The sequence below is a fragment of the Triturus cristatus genome, chromosome 5_2, assembly GCF_964204655.1.
Source record: "Triturus cristatus chromosome 5_2, aTriCri1.1, whole genome shotgun sequence".
Taxonomy (NCBI): domain Eukaryota; kingdom Metazoa; phylum Chordata; class Amphibia; order Caudata; family Salamandridae; genus Triturus; species Triturus cristatus.
The window spans coordinates 45,762,790-45,775,602 of NC_140588.1; the positions used below are offsets into that span (position 1 = coordinate 45,762,790).

Consider the following 12,813-nt stretch of genomic DNA (forward strand, 5'->3'; position numbering starts at 1 on the left):
GCAGCACACCATCTTTGCCATGATAGACCGAATAGGCTTTCTATTGCTTTCCACTACTGCTTAACCTACTGTCAAGAGACTACACATGTAGAGCCTATCTCCTCTCCCAAAGCCGGAGAGCAAATAGCTCACAATAAGCAAAGTGAACATACAATAAATATGCAGAACTCTTGTTATTGGGTCCAATTTACAGAGCAAAATGTGCACCTAACTGTATCTCAGATGCACCTATAAATGCATTTGTAGAGATAAAATCCCAATCCGAATTCACTGAATCAACATTGGCAGCACTTTATCCATGCAAATGAATGGGCAAACACAGAAATTCTGCTAGAATTGTGGAATTTCCACAATCCCAAATTTAGTGGGTTATAGACATTAGATGGAAGGCGCGTATCTGCAAAAGTAAGCAAACACAAAAAAATTGTACATTTGTCGATGTTTCCAAACATTGCTAGCAGAACGTTTCCAACTCTAGAAATGTGTAAATTTAATCTTGCCAATAGCTGTTTCCAGGGTGGGAATGGGGAGGAAATAGTTTGACAATTACCAGCAGGTGTAAGTGAAATGTATTTTACAAATACAAAAGCAAAAGAAGAGGTGCCCTCATTGAATCAGAACAGATGTGAGCTTCTACTGCCTTGAATAGCTTCAACAACCTTGTAAGTTTCTGCTATGCAAGAATGTAAAAGCTTCATGTTGGCTTGCTTCTCTGAGAGTGCTTCAGTGAGCATGGCTATGATGATCCAATGGCTTGTCTCGCAACAATTATCCAGATGGTATAAGTAAAATCAAAAGGACTTATCCAACCAAGCTCTTAGTAACATCCAGGATTTGGAGTGCCTTTCCCTACATTTCACAGTTAGTACAAAAGCATTCTATCCCACTGTAAGCCATTGGCCTCATGATGTGGCCCTTTTTAATCTGGTCTCTTTAACCAATGGCACTAGTGCAGTATGAATACTTGGGGTTAGCTTATGTCTGAGAAAGACCCTTTTTCAAAAGATACAACCTCTTTTCCAGGCAGCATTGTGGAGAATAGTACAGATCATAAAATGTATTTACTTCTCCAATGGGAGCAGAGCAACCACCAATGCGGTACAGAAACACAAATGGTCTAAGGTAATATTCTTTTGCAAGAACTGCAGTGTGTCCTTAATAAAATATGAACTTTTGATGAGATAAATCATTATTTTACCCAGGATGCTCCAGTGGGGAGTGTTGTGTGATGATGGCATTCTGGGTTGTCTAACAAATAAAATGCAATATTGTGAAGAGTTGTAATTAATTCAATTATGGTGGAATCATTGTGGAATAATGAAACAATTGTGGGATCAGTTTCTTGTTTTAAATTTAAGAAATCTTAGTGTTCCTCTGCGTTAAAGATAGGAAAATCCCCATTAAAAATTAAAACTGAGCGGCTAAGTTATCTTAATTTATATTTTTTTTAATTGGTCATTTACCTTAGGTTAAATGGTGCAGTGGGCAAGTTCGTCCACTGCAGTGATATATTTTTGATCTCAGGTTAAAATCCTGACACTTTCAATCACACTGTCATTTACTTCAGGTATATTTTCATTTAAATCTTTATTTCGACGCATTTGTGTCATAAAAGAGCAATAGAAACATTTGTTATCTTACATTTTGACATTTGCTAGCACAAAAAAAAAATAAGAAAAGCAGTAAATAAAAGGTCAAATAAGCTAACCTATTCGTGTATATCCATAGCATCCGTGTACAATATCTAGTTTCATAATCTTTGTCAAACACATTTTACCCGGGCGGAAAATTTACAAAGTTAAAAATACAATTTAACAATAAATATAATTTAAAAACTATTAAAATAGTATTAAATCAATAACCGCTAGGACATTTTTTATAAAAAGAATTCTTAAAAATTCGTATGAAATTCATAAAAAGCAACAACCACATATACCTAGTTGGAAAATAAAGCAGCAATTACATGTTTTAATATCATGGTCTTTTTGAGAATATCAAATAATGTATCGCCTCGATTTATCTTTTTCTTTAAAAATGTAGACCCAACTTTATTCTAATAAAATTAGCAGCGAGAAGAAACCTACTAACTCCAAAAACTATCACCTGGCTGGTGTCAGTTTTTAAAATTCTGCCAGCCTCCTTGTATGATCTAGAGCCTATTTTATGGCAGAGTGGTGCTATCCACTTTTTCCTTGGTATTACATAGCTGGAGCAGAATAGAAGTATGTGTAAATCATCTTCCTTAGTACCATGAGTACATGAGATACAGAGATCACTTCCTGATTTCGCCCAGCTTTTTTCAAAGGCCTTAGTTCTAAGGGTACCATATCTAAATTTTAGGTACAAGGTTTTTGATAAAGGCGGATGGATCTCGTCTAAAAATGGTTCAAAAGATGCGACATCCTTAAACAATAGGAACTTTTCAGTTAGCGGTCCATGAATTCTTGCATATACTAATTCGTTGCTCACGTATGACCAGAAAGATGATTTAACAATTTTCTTGGAGCACGAATTCATAGCCTCAGGATCATTCCAAAAATGGGCCAATCCAATTGTACCTAACCAAATTCTTACATGCTTGAACCAATAAACTTTGTTACAATTGTCAAGATCCATGACTTCTTTCAGGCCGTTCTTGTAATTGAGTAGTTCTGGGGTCGTCCACAATCTAACCCACAGCAATAATGGTCTCAATATTGCGTGTTGATCTGTTCGTTTCAGGTTTAGATCCAAGAGAAGTGGTGTTAAAGGGGTATTTGTAGGTATTTTTATCAGCCCCCTAAGAAACTTGTTCTCAAGGTTTTCAAATGTATGTCTACATACAGGACCCCATAATTCCGCCCCATATAATACTGCTGATTGGACTTTATACTTGAAAATCTCTATCGCAGGGGTCACTGCCTTATTCAAGCATTCTTTGTGTCTCTTAAGAATTGGTAAACAGTTTTGTTTGAAGATGATCTTATTCTTTTCTAGCTGCGGTCTCCAAGCTAAGGAAGAGTCTATAGAGACACCTAAATATATAAAATTCTGGACATAATCAAGCTTCTGGCCATTTAACATTAAATTTTTCTTGAAGTTCCTATGTGGGCTCAGTGCCATGTATTTAGTTTTTTTTGTATTAATTTCTAGGCCCTTCAAGGAACAATACGACTGGAATCTATTTAACAAATTTTGAAGGCCCCGTGGTGTTTGGGAAATGAGAATGGTGTCATCTGCAAACAAAAGGGAAGAAACCCGTTCACCCCCTAGTCTTGGAGCGTCGTTATCACTACACTCCATATAAGATGGTATATCGTTAACAAACAGGGAGAATAGGGTTGGCGCCAGTACACACCCCTGGCGTACTCCTCTTTTTATGGGGATAGCTTTTGTGAGTTCCCCAGTAGGACCCCACCTCACCTTTGCATAGTTGTCCATATGTAGTCCAATAACCAATTTTAGTAGACCTAGCAGGATCCCCTGGGATTTCAAAGATTCCCATAAAAGGTCTCGCGGTATAAGGTCAAATGCGGCCCGTAAATCTACGAATGCCACATACAAATGACCTTTACGAATAACGACGTATTTCCAATACAAACAACAGAGCCTTAGGACTTGGTCAATGGTTCCTGTTTTTACTCTGAAACCTGCCTGATATTTCGTTAAAATTTGTTCTTCTTCCAACCAGGTATTTATGCGGTTTAGTATATGCCTAGCATAAATTTTTTGGGTAATATCTAAAAGACTTATGGGACGATAGTTAGCAGGATTGCTTCTATCGCCCTTTTTAAAAATAGTAATAATTTCCGCCCCGTTCCATGTGTCCGGAATTGTCTCCCCAGCAGCAACAATGTTGCACAGATGATTAAGGTAGGGAACCCAGACATCTAGTTCATGCTTGAACAGATCACCTGGTACTTTGTCCAGCCCAGGAGCTTTCCCATATTTGACAGAGTTGATAGCTATTTTTGTTTCCACCAAATCAAAAACTATATGTGTAGATTCAACCTCTGTAAGCAACACAGCATGATCTTCCTGCACTGCATTAGCAGTCCCTTGGGCGGCGTACAGGTTCGTAAAATGGTCTATCCAGGTTGCTTCATTAAGATAAACTTCTCTCGAACCTTTCTCTCTTTGATTACCCTTAGCCACTGTTTCCCAAAATAGCTTTTGGTCCTTCATTTTAGCTGCCATCAGCAAACCGGACCATAATTCCTCATCCCATGAACGCTTTGCATTGGTCAGCACCTTATTATATAATTTCCTATTTTCTTTAATTACCATAGTATTTTTACTTTTGACCGAATCTATCAAAGCTGATTTTGCTGTTCGGCATTCTTTGTTGAACCATGGTTTACCTGTAGGCTGCAGCTTCACAGCACCCATTCTTTTTTTTGGTCTTCTAGTCATGAGTTCTAATAGTTCATTAAAGAACTCTTTATGTAATTTAAGAAATAAACCGGGTTCGCTTTCGGAGGGATTATAGATGTCAAATACATTAGTAAGGCAATCATAAATATTTGCCACTAAATCTTCTTGTCCCAGTATGTATGCCCATTTAACGGACCGACGATTATTACTTAATATAACATTATCTGGGACAGGTTGGTGTCCTCCCTCATCTACTTCCTGACCCAGTATTAAGCTCTTTGCAAAGCTGACTTCCAAGGAATGGTGATCACTATCAAATCTATCTTTGACCATCAAGTCTTTTGTATATGGCCACAAGTCCATGGAAATAATAACATAATCAATTAAACTTTGGCAATTACGTCTCGTGAAAGTGGGTACCTTGGGACTGTCAGAAGGAAAACGCCCGTTACATGCCCTCAGTCCATGGCTTACCAGTACCCTTGTAATTTGAAAAGCTAGGGTAGAACCTGCAACTGTCCCATTACTAGATAAGGATGGTATGCCATTAGCATTATCTTCATCCTCATACAATTTATTCATTCCGGCAATGGGTTCAAAGTTGCAGTTCATATCCCCACATATTATCGTGCTTGCTTCCGGGTCCAACGTATCCAGTATTGATTCTAATTTGTCAATACATGGTGACTCCTTATATGATGGGCATGGTCGATTATATATATTAAAAAGATGGATCATCCGATTATCAGTGGTAACCATTTTTAGACCGAGTATATCTAAGGAATCGGTTCTTAATTGCTGTATGGCTATATTAATGGACACACTAACCCATATTATTAGCCCTCCTGATGGACGCCCTCTTACTGATGGAACTGCTTCCAACTGATACGTTCTATATCCAACCCTATGCCTAGCTGTCGTAGCCCATGTTTCTTGTAGAACGCATATTTCAAAGGAGTTTATATAAAGGTTCCATTCGGGGTCACTTGTTTTTGAACCCACTCCTGCAACGTTCCATGAAACAATCCTGGCCATAGAAGGGCCTTGATTTGAGCTGCAGCTAGCAGCCGATGAAGATTTACCTAATCTTCTCGGTATGTCTGATCTATTGCTATTAGGATCGTTTGCCTCTTGATGCTTTGTTTGTTCCACTTTGAGTGTGGATTCAGGAGCTTCCAAGGGTTTTTTTTTAGATATAGTGTTTCCCCCCTGTATACCAGTTGATAGTAATTGAAATGAACCATTTGAATAATCAGGCGTCCTAAGGGGACTTATTAAAGCCACGGGTGAATTTACGGGTAAAGCAAATGTACAGAGTGTGGATTTGTGTCCTTCCCCATGTACTTGGAGTCAATCAATGCCCTCCAGTCCACTAAACCTATTGTAACAAGAAATTAAAGGTTGAGTGTACTGTGGGCCCATCCATTCTCTGTGATACTGAGAGTTGGCATGTTGGGGCCTCCCTGCCCTACGTTGTATTAAAGTCCAGCCATCATCCCCCTCCCTTCCCCATCTTTTAGGATATGTGTTCCCGAAAGATTCACACCCAATTCCACCCCTATCTGGATTTGAGTCCCTTAACCAGCTCCATGCATTATCTTGATGTTCCATTGGTGGATAAAAATAAGCCAGGGGTCTTGCTACAATCAGTGAACCATTATTCCTTGGGACTCCCGAACAGATATGTCCTACTGACCGAGGGTCCTCAAATGATACAATCACACAGTCCCCTTGTATTTTTTTCCTATTATGGCCTACCCAGGGGACCCTCTCTACCATTAAGATATTGCTTCTTATTGTTGGTGGTAGTGGATGATTGTTATTCAGCCAATGTGACACTTTGTTTTTGAGCGCCACATAAGGTTCTAAGACTGATGAGCCTAATTCCGGAACCCCAGTTAGAATAACTACATAATCACATGCTTCAGGAGGTAAATTAATATTCCTGCGCTTTTCTGTGTGCGTGATGACGTTATTGTTTGTAGAGATACTACAAGGAGTCAACTTTTTAGCTGTTTCACATGACGTTATGGACTTTGCACTATTTTCATCTACGTCAATAATGATAGGATTGTTGATAGAGACCTTTAGGGCTGTATTCCTTTCCTTTTCTATGTCATTGTCAAGTATTTTTGGTACCTGTGCATTGATAATAGGGGCTGGAACCTGAGTTACCTTTTTGTGATTGCTAGTATATTCATCTTTTTTCTCTTTCCTCAGTTCTATAAGTTGTTTTTCTATCCCGATTAGTCTTTCTTCTATAGGAATGAGCAAGGTCTTGAATATTTTTGACAAGGTCAATATAAGGGAATCTTCGTTCCCTATGTTTATGCCTATACTTTCAGCTGATAGATTAACAGATAAAATGTCAGCTAAGGAGTTATCTAAAAAGCTGTCATCTACAATATTCATGGGTAGTGTCTTAGGGGCAACTCCTCCTTTCCCCGGTTCTTGGCCCTTGCCTTCCCTTGACCCTCTTGCATTAGATATATTATTTTCTTTGCACTTTCCTGACTTAGAAGCCTTAATAGATTTAGTAGCGGGATATTTTTTATTTAATCGTCTACTTGTTATTTTTTGGGGGATTGCTCCCTCCCTTATCCCTTTTCTTGAGATATTATTGTTTGCTGTCTGGTTTTCTGTCTGAGGGGCTAGCGAGATGCTTTCTATAATAGCCAAACCCTGTGGATCAGGAGTATTACAATCTTGAGTATCGGAGAGTGCCATTGTAATACCGTGAACCTCTGCATTAATATGCCGTGTGTTAGAATTGGTAGTAATATTCTCAAGGGTTCGCGTTGGGGTGCGAGCTGTAGCAATATGGCCCATTGATGACCTTTTTGCTTGGGCAAGATCTTGGGAGACCCTCCTTTCCATAAGGACAATACCCTGATCTATCAGTGTATTTGTACGAACTATAAAATCATCTAAGGTTCCAGTTAATTTGGAACTACCTGACATAGCTTTACTACTTCTGGTTTCACGTGACATTTTATCAATATGGTCTAGGTAGCTACGCACAAATGGATAATGACGAATTTTTTTATACTTGTTTAACTAATTACCATAGCATTTATAATAGTTAGTCAATAAAATTCCTATTACGGCAATGGATGGGGGATAATAACATCTATTGTGTATGTAAAATTAACCCACATATACATATAACACTATTGCCTAACTGTCCGAATAATAATAATAAGTATTAACAATGGTGTGCTTACAATGTCCTGAAGTTTATCCGACGAAACGACCAACGTCCCTGGCCCAGTCCAGTCTCCTCAGGCCTCTGAGGGCCTAAGAGGGCCCGCCCTTTGCCCGGGCTTAGCCCGGCGCCGCCCGCGCGCGTCCCGCGATGCGGAGGGCAGAGTCAGTTTCGTAGCGCCTTCTGGCGCGAAAAAGCGGCACTTCCGGGATGGCAGGGATCTTGGGATATGTAGTTTTCACTACTCTCCCCCCACACGGCGGTCGCGTTTGTCCGGCGACGGCGGGAGGGAGACTCGCAATCCACAGGCTCAGCTCCTCGGGATGTAAGGGCAGGTAAAAGCACACCAAGGCACCCTCTAACTCGCTGCAACAGCCCCCGCTCAGCCAAGGGCAGAGTCAGTTTCGTAGCGCCTTCTGGCGCGAAAAAGCGGCACTTCCGGGATGGCAGGGATCTTGGGATATGTAGTTTTCACTACTCTCCCCCCACACGGCGGTCGCGTTTGTCCGGCGACGGCGGGAGGGAGACTCGCAATCCACAGGCTCAGCTCCTCGGGATGTAAGGGCAGGTAAAAGCACACCAAGGCACCCTCTAACTCGCTGCAACAGCCCCCGCTCAGCCGAGGGCAGAGTCAGTTTCGTAGCGCCTTCTGGCGCGAAAAAGCGGCACTTCCGGGATGGCAGGGATCTTGGGATATGTAGTTTTCACTACTCTCCCCCCACACGGCGGTCGCGTTTGTCCGGCGACGGCGGGAGGGAGACTCGCAATCCACAGGCTCAGCTCCTCGGGATGTAAGGGCAGGTAAAAGCACACCAAGGCACCCTCTAACTCGCTGCAACAGCCCCCGCTCAGCCGAGGGCAGAGTCAGTTTTGTAGCGCCTTCTGGCGCGAAAAAGCGGCACTTCCGGGATGGCAGGGATCTTGGGATATGTAGTTTTCACTACTCTCCCCCCACACGGCGGTCGCGTTTGTCCGGCGACGGCGGGAGGGAGACTCGCAATCCACAGGCTCAGCTCCTCGGGATGTAAGGGCAGGTAAAAGCACACCAAGGCACCCTCTAACTCGCTGTAACTTTGACTTTAAATGTTACCATACTATGGAACGAAGCGTCGCGTAGTGTGCCTTCTGTACAGATGACTAGTCCCAGGGCCCTCAACTAAAAATAACTGTTATGTTACTATACTAAAGGAATGAAGAGTGCCTTTTCGTATCTCTTTCTATACGCTGGTTTTAAGTAATGTATCGGCAACACGAACTTCCCTCCTTCTCGTGGATTGAGAGGATTTCTTCAGGTATATAAAATGAGTATCGTTCAGTAGAGATAACAATAAATATTTGTTATGTTGTGCCAAGAAATTCCAAGGTGAGCTTGTGCTTTGCAAATAGACATGCCATGTTTTATTCTTGGTCTCCCCAAAAAGATTATATACATAATGCAGTGGATTTTTATTAAGCAGATTTTAAGTTAAAAAGTGTAATTACTTTGGAATGGGGCTGTGGCCAATGGGACATGTGGCCTCATAGGCCTTCAGACATGCAGACTTTTGGGAGTGAGGAGGCTCTACCTTGAAAATATTCAAGTTATGTACACCTCTGCTATCATCACCACTTTCTCTGTTGAGCTTTGCCTCTTTTTGTATCCATATCTCCCTCTTTCTTTGACTCTTCAGCTATCCCTCCCTCCCTCTACCCCCCTCTCCCTCTCTCAGGCTCACTATATACCACTCTCTCCCTGTTTCTTTTCTTTTCATTCTTCTCTATCTTTCTGTCACACTCTATTCTCCCTCTCGCCTCCCTCAAGTATCTCTTTCATCTGCAGGTAAACATAACATACATGAAAATTAGCCTGCTGTAATGGCCAACCACAGGAAAAATAGGGAAGGAGGTAGGAGTTGTATTGCGATTTTTGAGCCATAGTAAGACTTCTACTGGCAGAATATCTCTCTGAGTTTGTGGCAGAATAATTTTATCAGACACAATGATGGTGAAAGAATCCATCTAATTTAGAGGTCTCGCCACCAAAGCGTCTCTCTTTGCAATAGGAGGAGTAACTTCAAGAAGGGAATCTCTGATGGAAAATTGTTAATTTTTGTTGGATGGTGGAATCTCTGTTACCAACTAACGGCACCAGAAGCTTACCTTGAAATATGTTGTCAATTCCCACATGTGTGGTCACCTTACCACTCTATGAAGTGATTCACGGCTTGTTAGAGACAGACAGCCTGTCAATGTGCATTCTAATGCCAGTCTGTCCAGGAGGTACTTTGTCAAATGGTAATGAACCCCTCTAGTAAGGGTAACTGATCTGCACCCAATACTGGCAGTGGTGACTGAATCTTGTTGTACCCTCTGGTAGAGCCAAAGGTGATGGGAGAAATCTGACACCTAGAGAAATCCAAAGAGGGTTGTAGAGATAATTGAAGCCTCCTGTGTTTGTTGGTAGATTTCCCTTACTGCCCTCTCCTACAAATGGACAGCATTTCATGACTGAATCAAAGCTATATCTGGCGTAAATATTTTTTCTTAGAGAACACGTTGTTGTTTATCTCAAGGCCACTGAAGGAATTCCTCCCCTCCACACCCCCACCCGAGAAAAATAAAACTGAATGAAGAAAATGAAGCTAAATGCAAACTCTATTGAAAGTATCCTACTAAAAACTATTATTTAATGAAATAATTATACAATATGATCTTTTCTTTCAGAACCACTAGGACGGAAAATGCACAACTCCCAGAGAACATTCAACATTTCAGAATACAACTGCACTAAAGAGCCAAGGGCATTTAAAATCCCCCAAATTACTCAAGTTGATTGCCAAATCATTGACGCTGTGGTGTCCCAGATTTTTGCAGACCTCTACTACATTATTTGCGCTATAGGCATAGCGGCGAACTTCATAAAAGCGACAGTCACTGCCAAGGCTTTTGATGAATGGACTACAACGCACCTCTATATGTTCAATCTTTCAATCTCCCATATACTCTTTCTGTTGCCTTGTCCACTGTGGGGATATTCTTTGAGCCATCAGTATGACTGGCAGCTTGGACAATTTACATGCATATGTACAAACTGTATCAGCATCCTGGGACACTGCGGGAGCACCTTGTTTCTTTGCATCATCAGCATTGATTGGATGGTCACCATCTATTTTCCATTGACTACTATCCAGTACAAGAAGCTTATTTTTGGTGTTGTGCTGTCTTTGGTTGCATGGTTAATTAGCATTGTCCAAGCATCCTTTGCCCTTGCCTACACAGCTTACAAAACTAACAATCACAATCAGCATTTCTGTGTGATCCTGCAAGTTACCACCTTAACCCACCCCGTGTCCATACGGTCACTCATTTTCTACTCTTCCACACATGTCGTAATTCCAGTGGTCTTCCTCCTCCCCAGCTACGCCAAGATCGTAGCACATCTAGTCCTCCCGCTCTTGCAGCGGACCAGGTCCCCAACACTCAGAGAAAGAGCTCTTCGCTTAGACCTGGCAATGCTCACTTTGTTTCTCATCTGCTGTTTCACGACAAGTTGTTTTCTTTTGTGCGGATGCCTCCTCTACGTCACTTCCGAGGAGTGCCATGATGAATGTTGGTGGACAAATGCTATCAATATTTCACTAGAAAGCTCCAAGTTGCTAACTGTTATAAATGCATGTTTGTGCCCCTTCATATATTTTGCACATTCAATCAAGACCCGATGCAGAGATCTTAGTAAATGCAAAACTAATGAAATGTCTTTGTCTGAAGGCACTAAACCCACTATTGAAGAGGCCCCGACAGTTCACCTTGTGTATATCTCCTGTGGGAAAGATGATAATGAGACAGGGCCATATTTTGCAACGAGTTGATCTTTATTTTCACTGAGAAGGGCCCTCATTGTATTTCAACTGAGCAATAAACCACCAAGGCATTTACATGTAAACTTTAGGCTTTTTCATGAAATAATTTGTAAGTTGCCAGTATCCTTAGTGCCATTCTTGAAATATGCATGTCTACTATATACCATTTTCTTATGTTTTGCTAGGTTTGAATACGAGGCTTTTTATGCATTTATTTAAAACAGCTGCTAGTAAGCTAAGTAAGGCAATAAAAAATACACTCTGAACGTTACTTTTTGATGTGCATACAGGTTTGGCACACTGTAGTATATTGTGTTTGTTATTCGTTCAAGTGAAAAAGTTTTGCAGTGAAACTGATGTCATGTGCAGGTGAGGGTGACCTGTTAAATAATTGCAAATCCCATCCCCTCTCCGAAGACACTTTCTATCGGGGAGGCTGTGCGTCCCTTGGTTTGTTGATGGAGAGGCATCATGGTGTATAACAAGGTACCCCGAGGGGAGATGACTGGGCATCCTAAACCTAGGAAAGACAGAGGCAGCCTTGACAACAAGAGGACAGAAGCCAAGACAGGGAGCTATAAAAGGAAGCACACAAGACAAGAACCAAAATTGAAATCAGAAAATCAAAATCTGCAAATAAATTCTGGCATTTAATCAGTATAGGTTTAGGTCTTTATTTTCCTTACAATCCAGCTATTTAGGCTGACACATATTGGTGATTTAGTACCAAGTAGACATTTTCAGTCCAATGTGGAACCAAGGGGGACATGGTTACCACCTCTCCCATGTGATTTATAGTTGTGAACATTATACAACATTTTCCTTTGGTTGTGCTAAGGTCAAACAATTTCCTAGACAAAGGATTTTGAGTAGTACTACTGATCCACCAGACACGAAAACGTCTGAGATTAAAAGATTTATAAACTCTGTACCAACTCTCATATGTAATCAGTCGGTACTGCCTCATATTGTATGTAGGTAGAACAAGACAGTTAAAGATGAAAATGTCAGTATATCTGTGTTCACTGAAAAATTATACTGTCTTCTATGCTACTGCATTTCATTTTAATGAATGGCATGGTAGAATATTGCAATTTTGAAACGCTTTCGATTTTTTTTAATATGATAATTAAAAGAGATGTGAGGTGGAGATGCTGAAAAGACACTGTCAATTAGAGGCGAGGTGGATATATCGTTTAAAAAGCCACAGGGACAGGCTTGAAGACTCATAATTAACTGAATTATTTCATATTTTTGAGAACAAGAATTGCGCTAGCTTCTCTTTATTGAAAATAATAGCACTGGAGTGAAGATTATTGTTATTAAGCAATCATTGTTCATATACAAAACAATCAGACCGTTGTTTTGCTGGATCCAAAAATATAAACAAAATGGGAATTAGTGCAATAAGAGATA

General features: G+C 40.8%; 1 protein-coding gene across 1 annotated transcript in view; it reads left to right on the forward strand.

Annotated features, from left to right (window-relative positions):
- Nucleotides 1–11,480, forward strand: part of LOC146822634 (uncharacterized) — a 1,280,275-nt gene extending 1,268,795 nt beyond the window's left edge. Inside the window, exon 21 of the mRNA XM_085606818.1 lies at nucleotides 10,262–11,480. Within this exon, the coding sequence (XP_085462944.1) occupies nucleotides 10,262–10,270 (9 nt within the window). The 3' untranslated portion in view covers nucleotides 10,271–11,480. The remainder of the gene's footprint in view (nucleotides 1–10,261) is intronic.
- Nucleotides 11,481–12,813: the final 1,333 nt, after the last annotated feature.